This window comes from Sceloporus undulatus, chromosome 4 (assembly GCF_019175285.1).
Source record: "Sceloporus undulatus isolate JIND9_A2432 ecotype Alabama chromosome 4, SceUnd_v1.1, whole genome shotgun sequence".
NCBI classification, from domain to species: Eukaryota; Metazoa; Chordata; class Lepidosauria; order Squamata; family Phrynosomatidae; genus Sceloporus; species Sceloporus undulatus.
The window spans coordinates 178,431,801-178,445,313 of record NC_056525.1 but is presented as its reverse complement, the minus strand read 5'-3'; the positions used below and the strand labels follow the sequence as shown (position 1 = coordinate 178,445,313).

Below are 13,513 nucleotides of genomic sequence, written 5' to 3'. Positions count from 1 at the left end.
CAAGCAGCACACAGCAGAGAAGCCTTGTGTGTTTCCGGGTGAATAACAAAGGGAGAGAGAGGGAGGGAGTCCCAGAGAGAAGAGCAGCGATCGGATAAGAGGGGTCCATACACCGACCCAGGAGGGGACCGCACCAGGAGAGCCGGAGCCATTGCAGCTCCGCAGTCAGCCAAGACCAAAGCAGGCAGCCCAGGGACTCCAGCTCCCAGCCCAGCCCTGCAACAGTGCTTTGCAGAGGGGCCACTCTCCCCCAAGGGGACCCCAAAAGGCTTGCCACTTCACTTGCCTCAGCCTGCACTCGCTGAGCTCCTGCTGCGTGCTGTCTCCATATAAAGCCATGACCGGCCTGGAGGAAGATCCGAGTTCGATTTCGAGTTCCTCTCGAGTTTAACCAAGCGACCAAGGAGGCGCCGCCACCGCCGCCGGGAACCTCAGCCCCACACAGCAAAGTTGCCAGGGCAGGAGGCAGGAAGAGGGGACAGCAGGTTAGCAAGCGTGTAACTCTCTGGTCAATAGAGCGGCTGCAGTGCTTTGTAGGCTGGAGCAGGGTTGAAACCCCTTCCCCGGGTGACTTGGGCGAGTCACACTCTCTCAGCCCCAGGGGAGGGCCAAGGCAAACCATTCCCCCTCTAAAAAACTGCCATGATAGCTTACCCCCCCCCCCGGGCGCCATAAGTCACCAATGACTTAACCTGTACTCTTGTTTTCTGTAACAGTGTAGTTGGGGGTTGGGGTTGGACTCTGGGTTCAGATCCCGCGGCCATGAAACCCCATTGGGTGACCCTGGCAAGTCACACCTCTAGCCTCAAGGATGGCCAGGGAACCCCTCCCCCCTCTGAAGAAACTGCCAAGAAACCCCTCTGAGGAGCTCACCTCCTAGGGCTCCATAAGTCGGAAACGACTTGAAGGCACACAACAACAAAGAACAACATAGAGGTGCTTGTGGGATGGGCGAGAAAGAAGGCTTTCCACCATGGATGGTTTGGGGGGGGGGGAGAAGGAGGCCAAGGCAGCCCTTGGTTGGCTTGAGAGGCTTTTCTCTCTTTGACGTTCTTCCTGACGAAGGTTCAAATGGAGGACGTTTCCTGGAAAACGGGACGTCTGGTCATCCTGTCCAGAGTGCAAATCTCTCCTGGTTGGAGAAGACTTGGGCTGCATCCACACTGGAGAATAGCCCGGTTTGGCACCGTTTAACTTGTTGTCTGGGTCAGGCTATGGAATTCTGGGAGTTGGAGTTTGTGGCCCCGAACAAACTCCAACTCCCAGGATTCCATAGCCTTGAGCCAGACAACAAGTTAAAGCGGTGCCAAACGGGCTATTCCTCAGTGTGGAATCAGTGAGAGTAAAACTATAGATCTATTCGCAATTCAGGATTCATTCTGCCCAGAATTGTGCAGGGGTGCATTTTCTGCGCAGGGAACAACATTTTTTTCTTCAGAAAGGAAAAAAGTCCGTTGTGTAGATCAGTCACTTTTTTCCTGCTTTGTTTGTTTGTTTGCACAGTAGGTCCCCCTTAACAGCTTTTATTCTGCCAGGAACAATTTTTTAATGCTGAAAAAATATTTCCACATAGAATTTTTCTGTGAGAAAGCACTGTTTCTTGCACCAAAATGCTGTATCCTGTGCAAAATAACTGCATGCAGATTTGGAGATAGTGATTAAAGACACACACATTGTGGTGATGTGGACACTTTCTGTATGTTGTGTGTGCTTCAACATGAGCATTGGATGCTCTCTCACATGGTCAGGAGGGGGTGAATGATGTCTTGTTAAAAGTTGTCCCTTCAAATCTCAGCTGTGGAGTGGCAGTGGCAGCCGGTGGCTTCATGTCATTATTATGGTGAATCACTATACATTTTATTCTCATGGTCCTGAAGTCCCCCCCCCCCAGTAAGTTCTGCTTGATTCTTGTTGACCTTTGAAAGTAGAGAGAAGAACACTCCTTGATCCTGTAGCTTGGGAATGATTGATGATGATGATGATGATGATGATGATTCCTACAGCATGCAGAGTTGGCCCAAGACATTTTGCTGCCATAGAGGCAGGTTATTTGTGCCCTCCCCCCCCACCCCAGACATGGGACGGCTTTTGCAAAGGATCATCAGCATCAGGTTAGCTGAAGGAGCATAGGACTGGTGGCATGGTGGACATGAATCTCTATCCTTCAGCATTTGTACCTGACCACTGCCTCCCACTATCAGCTTCCTCTGGTAGATGCCTTGCTTTGCTTAATGGTAGGGCCTGACCTATCATCTTCCAAGCTGCACACATACATAGCCACATAAATGGAGAAATTAGGTATCCGTGAAGCTGTGATGCCTAGTAGAATCATGGACCAAAGGGGTCAAGGTTGCTGTCCTAATATCAGGCCACGCAGGGCTCCTAGTTGCAATACAGTGGCTTTAGTTGAGTACAAGGCTGATGGTAGCTGAGTAGAATTTCAGTGTTAGGAAATCTGTTGATGGGTCGCAGGAAAGACTGTTGAAATCCACATGCAGTCTGAGGACCACACATTCCTTTGCTTCGGATAGTTCTCCCTGCTTCAATGAAATGTGGATGGGCCGTGTCTCTACAAGCTCCCTTTCCCCAAGTGCACCTGGCCTTAGAGACCTCTTCCTGATTTATTAAGGCAAAGTATGCTGCGATTTCTGAACAAGTAAACTAGTTTTAGTGTTCGCTATAAGCGATGCCACAGGCCTGGTGTAGTGGTTTGAGTGCTGGACTATGATTTTGAAGAGGAGGGTTTGAATCTCAGCTGGGCCATGAAACCCACAGGGTAACCTTTGGCAAGTCTCATTCTCTCAGCCTCAAAGGATGACAAAGGCAAACCTCCTCTGAACAAGTCTTTCAAAGAAAACTCCATGATAAGGTTGCCTTAAGGTCACTGTAAGTCATAAATGAATTGAAGACACACAACAACAAATAAGCAAGGACTGTTCCTGGATGAAGTTGTGCTTTACAATCTTGATTTGTAGAATGTTCAAACCACAGTTTCCTGGTTTAGACATCTAACTCATTAAACCAGGAAGCCACATACACCTCCCAAGCAGAAGCCTGGGTGCAAGAAAGCCCTTGTCTTGGGTTCCTAACCAGCATGCCTCTGTTGGTGGCATAATCAATAGGAGGGCTTCCTTCAAAAATCTTATTACCTGGGGAAGCCAATACATTAAATTGCATTCCTTCAGATAGCCTGGACATCAGTAGTATAGGGCTCTATAGGTCATGTCCAAAACTCTGAACTGTGCCTCCAGACAACACATTTAAAACAATTTGCAATATGTCTTTGTTTACTGGACTCTGTACAGAACATTAACATTGTGACTGTGGCTGCTGGGTCACCAGTGTGATGATGAAGATGGCTCTCAGTTATTTATGTGTTGTTGTTGTTTGCATTCAAGTCATTTCCAACTTATGGTGACTCCAATGCAAACATATCATGCAGTTTTCTTGGCAGAAATTGTTTGGAGAGGGGTTGCCTTTGTCTCCCTTTGAGGCTGAGAGAGTGTGACCTGCCCAAGGTCACCCAATGAGTTTCCCAATGGCCTAATCCAACACTCAAATCACTATACAGTGGATCCTTGTTATACGCTGGGGTTTGGTTCCAAGATCCCCTGTGTATAACAAAATCTGTGTATGCTCAAGTCCCATTAAATATAACAATGTAGCAAAATGGTGTCCCATATGAAAAATGAAAAATCAAGGTTTGATATTTGAAATTTATGCTTTTTTCAAACATTTTCAAACCGCGGATGCTTGAATCCATGTAGAAAAAATTCATGTATAAGAAGGGCTGACAGTACTATGCAGCTCACACTAAATATTTCTGCATGCTGCTGTATATCCACTTGCATTACTGTGTTGAGAAATCCAGTGTTTTGTATCAGACCAGAGGCACTGAGAAAATCATTTGTTTGTCTAGATAATGACTGATATATAGGATTTTCCTTGACTAGAGAGTAGCACATGGGGAAGGTTATTCTTTTGGATTGTAACTCCCAGAATTCCTCAGTCAGCATGGGGACTGCTGCTCAAAATGTAAATTCGCCATGTCCTGGCTGAGTGTGGTTTAGGAGAGATTCCTTGCTATTTTATTCAGGCCTGCATAAATATTCATGTAATGGGTATTATATACTCACATACATTTAATATTTTCAAAATGATTCTTTCCATACTCTGCAGTGTATGAAGTGAGCCCCAAGCCAGAGATAAACAACCATGTTTTATTTGCACTGTTCAATCCTTGTACGTCTCTTGGTAAATAGCCAGCTTTCCTAAGACATCTGGTAGAAGATTTGTATAGGTGTTGAACATATTAATGGTGTGTGACACGACATAAATCAGCCTAAAGTATGACCAAGCTACTTAGAGAGCAACTAGGGTTGTGTTATGCATCTGGCATCAGTGTTGTCTTTTCCTGAACCATTTAACAAATCTGAATATTAAGGAGGTAGACTCTGGAGCTGAGCATATTAGTTGTAAACAGAAAGAATATGGTGAGGCAATGTGCAGAAGTGACAAGCTCAGTGTCTCCTTTGCTCCTTGTAGTGCTAGTGATGAGGAGTCAGTTGTGTTGGGAATACAGCCATGATATGAGAGCTTTTCCGGATCTCAGAGTGTAAGTAGGGGAGTGCCATTGCTTGGGGCATTCACCTTCTGGAAAGGAAGGAAACAAACATTGTTTGTGGAGGAAATGAGGAAGCCTTAACTTGTTTGCGTCAATCATTCCAGAATGCAGAATTCTTAAAAAGCAACTGAAGTTCAAAAGGCATGTTAAAACAAGAGGTAGCTTTGATGCAGAAAAAAAGATATATAAGACAGATAGGATACTCTGAGTGACAGAAATATCATCTTATTTTTGCAGTGGGGTCAGAGCTACCACAGCTAGTGTGGTATAGTGGCTTGAGGCTGGACTAAGAGTCTGGGAGACCAGACTTCAAATCTCCACTTGGCCATGGTAATCCACTGGGTGACTTTGGACAAATTGCTCTCTGACAAACTCATATGGAAGGGAATAGAAAACCTTCTCTGAACAAATCATGCCAAGAAATCCCCATAATAGGTTTGCCAGACGTCAGAAATGACTTGGAGGCACGCAACAGCAACAAAAGAACTGCCAATATTTAAAAATACAAGTGTGTGGGATTTTTATACCATAAATGCTATAAAGTAGAGAGAGGAGAGGAAAGACATACTCCTCCTGTTTATGGAGAATATGTGGTTTCAGTAGAATATCAGAAATATCAAGATCCAAATTCAAAACTAGCCACTGAATGGAGTGGCCAGGATAAACTCAGTCCTCAGAAAAATGCTCCCTTGCTGTGTACAGAATAGGAGATTGTGGTAGAGAGAGTTTTGCAGAATAACCCACCTCTTCAGAAGGTTTTTCTAATTGGCTACTCCCAGGTTCTGGGAGACTAGGCTGGCTTTGTTGTCTTTCTGACAGCTGGCAAAGATCTTTTTTTATTCAGACAGGCCTTTGGCAGCTGACCTTATGGTGTGGAAAGAGCTTTGAAATGGGTGAGTACCCTAGAGCCAGCACAGAGTAGTGGTTTGAGCATTGCAGTACAACTCTGGAGAGCAGGATCTGAATCCCTGCTCAGCCATGGAAATCCACTGGTTATCTTGGGCAAGTCACTCTCTCTCAGCCGCAGAGGAAGGAGAAGACAAACCCCTTCTGAACAAATCTTGCCAAGTAACCCCAGCTGTGATAGGTTCGTCTTAGAGTTGCTGTAAGTCTGAAAAGACTTGAAGGCACACAATAACAATAATAACAACTGTATTTTTTTTACCAATGGGTGTTTCCAAATGTGTATTAATTTTGTTTCATGTTCTTTTATGTTTTTAATTGTGTTGTTGTTTTTGTGTGCCTTCAAGTCATTTCTAATTCCAACTTATGTTGACCCTAAGGCAAACCTATCATGGGGTTTTCTTGGCAAGATCTATTCAGAGAAGGCTTGCCATTGCCACCTCCTGAAGTTGAGAGAGTGTGACTTGCCCAAGGTGGGCTTCATAGATGAGCTGGAAATTTAACCCTGGTCTCCAGAGTCATAGTCCAACACTTAAACCACTCACTTCTATTAGTCCTATTTTATTGTAAATTGCCTTGAGTACCATTTGTGGGAGAAAATCACAAGTAAAATCGGATGACTAAAGAGATAATTAAATAAAAGTTTTATTTTTTTATGATAAAGGGTGAATCAAAATGGCTTAGAGCTTGCAGTTTGGCATAGGATGTAGTTCCAGGCATCCCCAAGACTTCATTCATTGTTGAACACTTGACACATATTATGGCTATAGCATAAGCTTTATTGGTGGTAAATGATGCAACAGGTGATCTACAGGGGAGAAGAATTTCAAATGTTTCACTGATATGATTGAGCATCATTATTAGATGTTTGTAAACTGTAAACCCTTTTCAAGGTCAGCAGCACCTACTAAAATGCAATCTGGTTTTATTTTGGAGTTTGGTTTGTGAAAAGGATTGACCTCATACTAGTTAAATGTCGGAGTGCATTAAAACTGATGTACTGTTTTGCTCTAGGCAGAGTTATCAGAAGGAGGAAGAGAAGGAAGGGGACGATTGTGCCTCATGGTTGGCAGCTATTCTAGCTTTCATGGAAGAGGAAGTTTCTCTTTTTCTTTCCTCTGAGCAATGTGTCTCTGTGACTGTTGCAGTTTCAATATGTCTACTGTGCACATGCTGAGGGCATGTTTTTTCTCTCCCTTGCTCTCATTATGTTCATGATGAATGTAAATGGCCCGAGGCAAGTTGTCTTTCTACCTTTAAGTTCTGCTTGCAACACGATGTAATCTGTCACAGTTCTGTAAGAGGGCTGCTGTCTGTATTAGATAAGAAATCAATAAATGGAAGTTGTTTCATGAGAACTTTATGAAAGGGAACAAATAACTCAAGAAACCAAACTTGCTCAGTACATTTCCTGTAGTCTAGTAGTATTAATATCAAAATAAAGGCTTTATCACTAAACTTTTCTGCTTCAGTGTAAGACAGTACTTCTTCAGCATGTTTTCCATATAAATTTTTCCTTCATTCAGAGCCTGGGAAAGTTCGCTACAGGATTTTGGAGCTGCAGGCCAGAAAAGTAACCTTTCTAAGCTCCGCCTCCAACTTAATTTGGTATTTTTTCCCAGTCAACTTTAGCTGTAGAATCAATGTTAAATTCTTCTACAGTGGTCTTTGCCTCTCACAAATGTTGGTCTGAACTTCGGACTCTAAAGTGAAAGCAAGCAACTTGTGGCCTTGAAAATGGCTTTGGACTGCAGTTTCCATCAGCTCTAGCCAGAATAGTCAATTGGGAGGGAATATGGACAGTTCATGAGTGACATAAATTGCCCACCTTTGTTCTAAATGATAATCTAGGAAGTGATAATCAAGATGGAAGTCTGTGTTTCCCATCTGCTGGCTTCCTTTCTATTTCTGTTGGGGATGCTTTGATTGTGACTTCCTTCATGGCAGAGGGTTAGACTGGATGGCCCTTGTGGTCTCTTTCAGCTCTATGATTCTATTATTCTTTGCCCATGGCAGGCTTACCTGGTAAGAGCATTCCATGGTGTAGCCACACTGCAGAAGTGTTTGACACCACTGTAACTGCCATGACTTTGTATTACAGAATCGTAGGATTTGTAGTTTGTTGCTGCACTAGTGCTTTCTGACAGACAGGCTGAATACTTCACCAAACTACAAATCCCAGGATTCTGTAGGATAAGTCATGTCAATTAAAGTACTGTCAGACTGCTTTAATTCTGTAGTGTGGATACAGCCTCAATCAACTGGTAGTCAGCATTTTAATTTCCCACAGGGACCTTGTGAAATGTAGTGTGGGAAATTAAAATAGTGTCCCTGAGACCTAATCGGCCAGCACTGATTAGTGTGCTAGGGGTTTATCCATGGATTTTATTAATATGTTCTCTTTAGGAATATCTAGGACCTCCAGCATGACTCATATTCCAGAAGAGTTGTGCTGGAGAACCTAAATCTTTCTAGAGAGAACATACTAATCAAATCCACGAATAACCAAATCTGCATAAGTCAAAGCTGCAGATGTGGAGGGTTGACTGTACTTACATAAATCCCACTAAGTGATTTTACTCTCCTTGGTATTAACAGTTGAATTTAGACCACTGTTTCGTATGATTTTGTCATTCCATCACCAAAAACTGGCCACTAATGCTCCATACAGCTCACATAATTCACGAGAGTGGAGATTTAGGGCAGATCTGAATATATATCAGGAGTGGGGAATCTGTGGTCTTCCAGATGTGATTGCATAACACATCAGCCTTAGCTAGTAGTCAGGATGATGGGAATTCCAACCCAACATCAGGAAAGCCTCAGGTTTCCTACTCTTCATGCACAGGAAGCAACTGAAGTGGAGTTTCGACTGATGTCATTTCTTTTCCTGTAATTTCAAATATAATGTTGAAAGCAAAACCCAGATCAAGGTGAGAACTATTCTGTTGGGGAGTTGCATGAATTGTGACATTGTCTCTTATGTAAGAAATACAAAAATAAGATAGGCAGACTGTTTACGTTTTGTTTTTTGGTGGTCCCTCTAGCATCCCACAGGGCCTTCACTGTACAGTCCCTTACTCATTGTACAGAATGCTATGAAAGACCTTTTTGTAATTCTTCTTTTTCAAGAGGGACATCTGAAACTCTGAGTCTGTTTACTGAATAAATGTCTGAAATTGGCTGTGAACTCAACAAAATCCCAGAATATCTACTGGATTGTTACTGGGACGGTACTTTGCTCATTAATTAGTGTATGTGTTCACACAACATCTCATGTCATTATTTTTGTTTTTGTTTTATCTTTTTACAGAACATTATAACTACCCATCTTCAAATATAAATTCAAGTTTGCCTCTCAATGTGGCACATTCTTCATTGTCAACTCCATGCCATGGCCTCCAGACATCTAATCCAGTCATTTCAATTGTTCCATCAACTAATCATCCTTCAGGATACGGAGGCCACACTGACAGTGGCACCGCTGGATATTATCTGTCTCCAAATGTCAGACCTAATGGAGTGCCAGCATTAGAAAGCCCTAGAATTGAAATAACATCATACTTGGGACTACATCATAACAACAACCAGTTTTTCCATGATGCTGAGGTGGAGGAACCTATTCCAAATGCAAAGAGATCACCTTCCACAGCAACATTGAACTTACCAAATATTGAGGCTTATAGAGACCCATCTTGTCTCAGCCCAGCAAGTAGCTTGTCTTCCAGAAGTTGCAATTCAGAAGCCTCTTCCTATGAATCCAACTATTCTTATCCTTACACTTCACCTCAGACCTCTCCTTGGCAATCACCTTGTGTATCACCTAAGACCACAGAAACAGAGGAGAGGTACCAACGAAGTTTGGTAGCCTGCACGTTACTTAATTCACCCAGACATTCTCCTTCTGCATCTCCCAGAACAAGCATTACCGAGGAGAACTGGCTGAGCACTAGGAACTCAAGGCCATCTTCACCCTGCAACAAGAGAAAATACAGTCTGAATGGAAGGCAGACATCCTACTCACCGCACCATTCTCCAACACCCTCGCCTCAGAATTCTCCAAGGGTTAGTGTGACTGATGAAACCTGGCTGGGAAACACTAACCAGTACACCAGTTCGGCCATTGTAGCCGCTATCAATGCCCTCACCACTGACAGCACAATAGACATGAATGATGGGATTCCTATCAAGTCTAGGAAAACAGCACTAGATCACACTCCGTCCATGACACTCAAGACTGAACCAAGTGGTGATGATCAGGGGACCATATCACCAACAGCTGACTTGTCACCAGAAGAGTTTCCAGGGTTTCAACACATCAGAAAAGGAAATTTCTGTGATCAGTATCTCTCTGTGCCACAGCATCCTTATCAGTGGGCCAAATCAAAGCCATTGTCCCCAACATCATACATGAGGTACATGGGGGGTGGGGAATATATGGTGAAATTGTTATCTTTTAAATGCTATCTTTTAAAATGTACTTTCTCTCCTCCTTTTTTCCTGATCTGTGCTCCCTTCTGCTAATTCTTCTGTTGTTTTGTAATTCTTTTGCAGTTTTGTATACCTAAAGGGCCACCAAATATAATTTCCACTGAATTTAATTTGAGCCAGTCCCATAGCATTGTGTTGTTTTCTGATTAATTTTCCGATTGGTCAATAAAGACTGTTTCTTCTGTAGGGTCTTGGCTTCCTACTTGCCATTTTGGGTTTGAGGTGTGTGTGTGTGGGACAGGGGAGGTGAGTTTTGTTAACTCATTAAAAGAAAACCTGTATAAATTCATTTTACAACTTTGCTCAAAATGCAGTGGATGTGAGATGGGTTAGTTTCTATCAATGGAAGTGGGGAAGGGCTCAGTAAAGATGGAGGGGATAGTTTCTGTTCCCCAAAACAGTTCTCAGTATACCCTAAAAACCTACTGGAAAGCCCTCCAGAAATGGTTTTCAGGTGACACCAAGAAGTACAGGGAGGAGAAGTGGGATGGGAGGAGATCTCACACAGCAGAGCCAGGAAAAAGGTGAGTCTAGGCCTTTGGAGTTATATAAGTAACACTCACAGGTAAGCACTCTAAATAACATTCCAGTAGTGTTGTATATTTGTTAAAATATATTTTGTTTACTTAAAGCATTTATTACACCACTGTTCAGCTGAAATTCTTCTCAGAGCAGTTTACAGGCAAGTGGAAGAAGTTAATTTCTCTCCACAGTTTTCTAATCCAGAATATATGACAAACAGACAAAAAGGTACAGGGAGGAGAAAGCAGGAATTCTTTCAAGTTAAATAGAAACATTTATACTAACCTACTAGAAAGGCAATGCTGCAAAGAGTGGAGGAGCCTGAGGGAACTGATGTTTCAGCAGAGTTGATAGAGGTTACCTGGCATGGGAGCTGGTGTCTTCCATGTCTCTCTGTTGGTGAATGCACTCCAAATTTTAGTTTGAACTTCAGAGGAGCTTTCCAAAGTTTCCAAGATATTTTGATGACAGAATCCATCTCCTTTAAAATTCAGAAGAAAATCTGGATCAGATTCATCATCTTACTGACATGGAAGGTCTCAGCCACCACTGTGGCCTTGCTTTTCATTTCTTGCTGCAGTTTGATGGAAACAGTAATATAATTTTATAGACATTATAAAAAGACAAAATAAGTAGCAATGCACAGTGAAATAATGAAAGCAAATCCATCCTTATACTTTGATAGATCTGTTCTGATTTTTAACATCCAGATCCTTGTTTTTATATATTTTGCAGCCTTTTCCTTCGGGCCTTATTAAGACAAACAGGCACACACATGTAGTCCCAGACACACACATTGTGGTAACCTTTTAAGTTCTCTTTACTCCTTAAAGTTGCAACTGAAGTCTGCCATAACATAGGCAAGTTGGAAATTCTTCTTTTCAGAGCAGAGGGCCTAGTAATATTGCGACATTCTCCTGTTGTTGCTTCTGTAATGCTGCATTTGCACAGTTAAAATTAGAGCAACAGCTGCACTTGTTCCTGGAGAAGTCAGATCTGGCTATGGTGACATGTCTTTGCTACATCCCACTTGGACTATTGTAATGCACTTTACATGGGGCTGCCTTTGGATACTGTTCAGAAACCTCAGCGGGTCTGAAATGTTGCAGCTAGGTTGTTGACTAATGGATGGTTATAGGAATCATAGCAATAGCAAGTATCAATAGCAAGTACATTTCTATACAGTACTGCTTATCAGTGCACTTAAGCACCCCCTAAGCAGTGATTCCCTTGGTGAAACAGCTTCACTGGCTACCGCCTCATTTCTGGGCAGAATTCAAAGTGTTGGTTTCCCCTTTAAAGTTCCCTTTATATTCAAAGTGCTGATTTTTTTGCCTTTAAAATTTATATAAGCCAGCTCAACATTTTGGCTTATATAAAATTTATGTAAGACATAGTGTTGCAATATTACTCACCCCTCCACTTTTAAGATCTTCAGGACAATATTTTCTCTTGGTTCCACCATCTTTGCAGGTGTGTTTAGGAGAGGAGATTGGGGATGTCTCCTTGGAGAGGAGATTGGGGACATGGCAAACACACACCATGGCCCCCAGAGAAAAGCCGGTTTTGCCAGCTCCACTGCTGCTCCATGGCGGCTTCATGATGCTCCGGTGGCATGCGGCATGTAAGTGCTGCACTGCCGGAGCGTCATAAAGCTGTCCCCATCTGGAATGCTGGGCAGCTTCAAGCTAGCTTCCTGGTATCATCAGGATTTGTGGTGTCCAAATGCCACACGCTCATGAAGCCTGGAATCAGGCTTTTTTGGGGGCTGTCTGTTCCAATCTCAGTTTCAATTTATTTTGTTTCAATTGTTAGCCATCAGATTCCTCTGCTAAATGATCTCTGATATCAGTCAGCAGAAGACTGTTTCAGTCAACATAAGATGCTTGTGCCTTATTCCTCAACCCCTTAAAGCTGGCACATGTTTGAGTTAGGATTGCACTCCTACAGACACTCGTAAATACCTTCCTTAATTTTTTCCTGCCTCCCTTCATCGGTTGTTTCCCTAGTTTCAGATTTTAGGCTTGTACAGTGAGCCCTTCCCTTACGTAGGGAATACGTTCTGAATGTGAGGGCTTGTGTGTGTGTGTGTGTGTGTGTGAGGGGGGATTGTGGTCCACAAAACTGAGCAGTGGGAAAATATGTTTCATTATTAAATTTCTTCATTGTTTAGATGACAAAATCCATAGGTAGATGTGGATACCTAAGAGTGGCTCAACATTTATAAGAATGAGGTTTGTTAGTCCTATCTATATATATTTAAAGAAATAAAATTCTTTTCAGAGCCTAGGGCCTCCCTAATTGAGTCTAGCCATCTAGGGTGTAATTTTCCTCTCTTTCTACTACCTTTTACCTTTCCTAGCTTTATTGTCTATTCTAATGAGTCATGCCTTCTCATGATGTGGCCAGAGTACAACAACCTCAAGTTAATCATTTTGGCTTCGAGGGAGAGTTCAGGCTTGATCTCTTCTAGGATCCATTTATTTGTCTTTTTGGCTATCCACAGTATCCTAAGCACTCTTCTCCAGCACAACATCTCAAATGAGTTGATTTTCTTTTTATCCTCATTCTTTACTGTCCAGCTCTCACATGCATACATGGTGATGGGAAATACAATGACTTGAATGATTCTAACTTTAGTCTCAGTTGTATATCTTCACTCTTTAGGATCTTGTCTACTTCTTTCATCAGTCCTCTTCCCATTCCTAGTCTTCTTATGAATGCAGTCTACAGTCTGATCAGTGTTTGATCCAAGGTCTGGGAAATTTTTATAATTAGTTCCATTTCCTCATTGTCTAGGTTGGATTTATGTAGATTCTCCATGGTCTTTATTTTTGTTTCCTTTATCTTCAGCAAAAGCCTGCCTTTGCACTTTCTTTCTTGACTTTCCTTAGTAATTGTTCCAAATCTATTATGTTTTTCACTAATAGTATGGTGTCATCCGCATGTCTTCAGTTGGTGATGTTCCTTCCT

The 13,513-nt window shown here is 42.5% G+C and overlaps 1 protein-coding gene across 3 annotated transcripts in view; it reads left to right on the top strand.

Annotated features, from left to right (window-relative positions):
- The window catches only part of NFATC1 (nuclear factor of activated T cells 1), a 157,237-nt gene that overhangs the window by 21,752 nt on the left and 121,972 nt on the right, over positions 1-13,513 (top strand). For all 3 annotated transcript variants that reach the window (XM_042461421.1, XM_042461420.1, XM_042461422.1), the window contains exon 2: positions 8,841-9,942. In XM_042461421.1, coding sequence (XP_042317355.1) covers positions 8,841-9,942 — 1,102 coding nt within the window. The remainder of the gene's footprint in view (positions 1-8,840; positions 9,943-13,513) is intronic.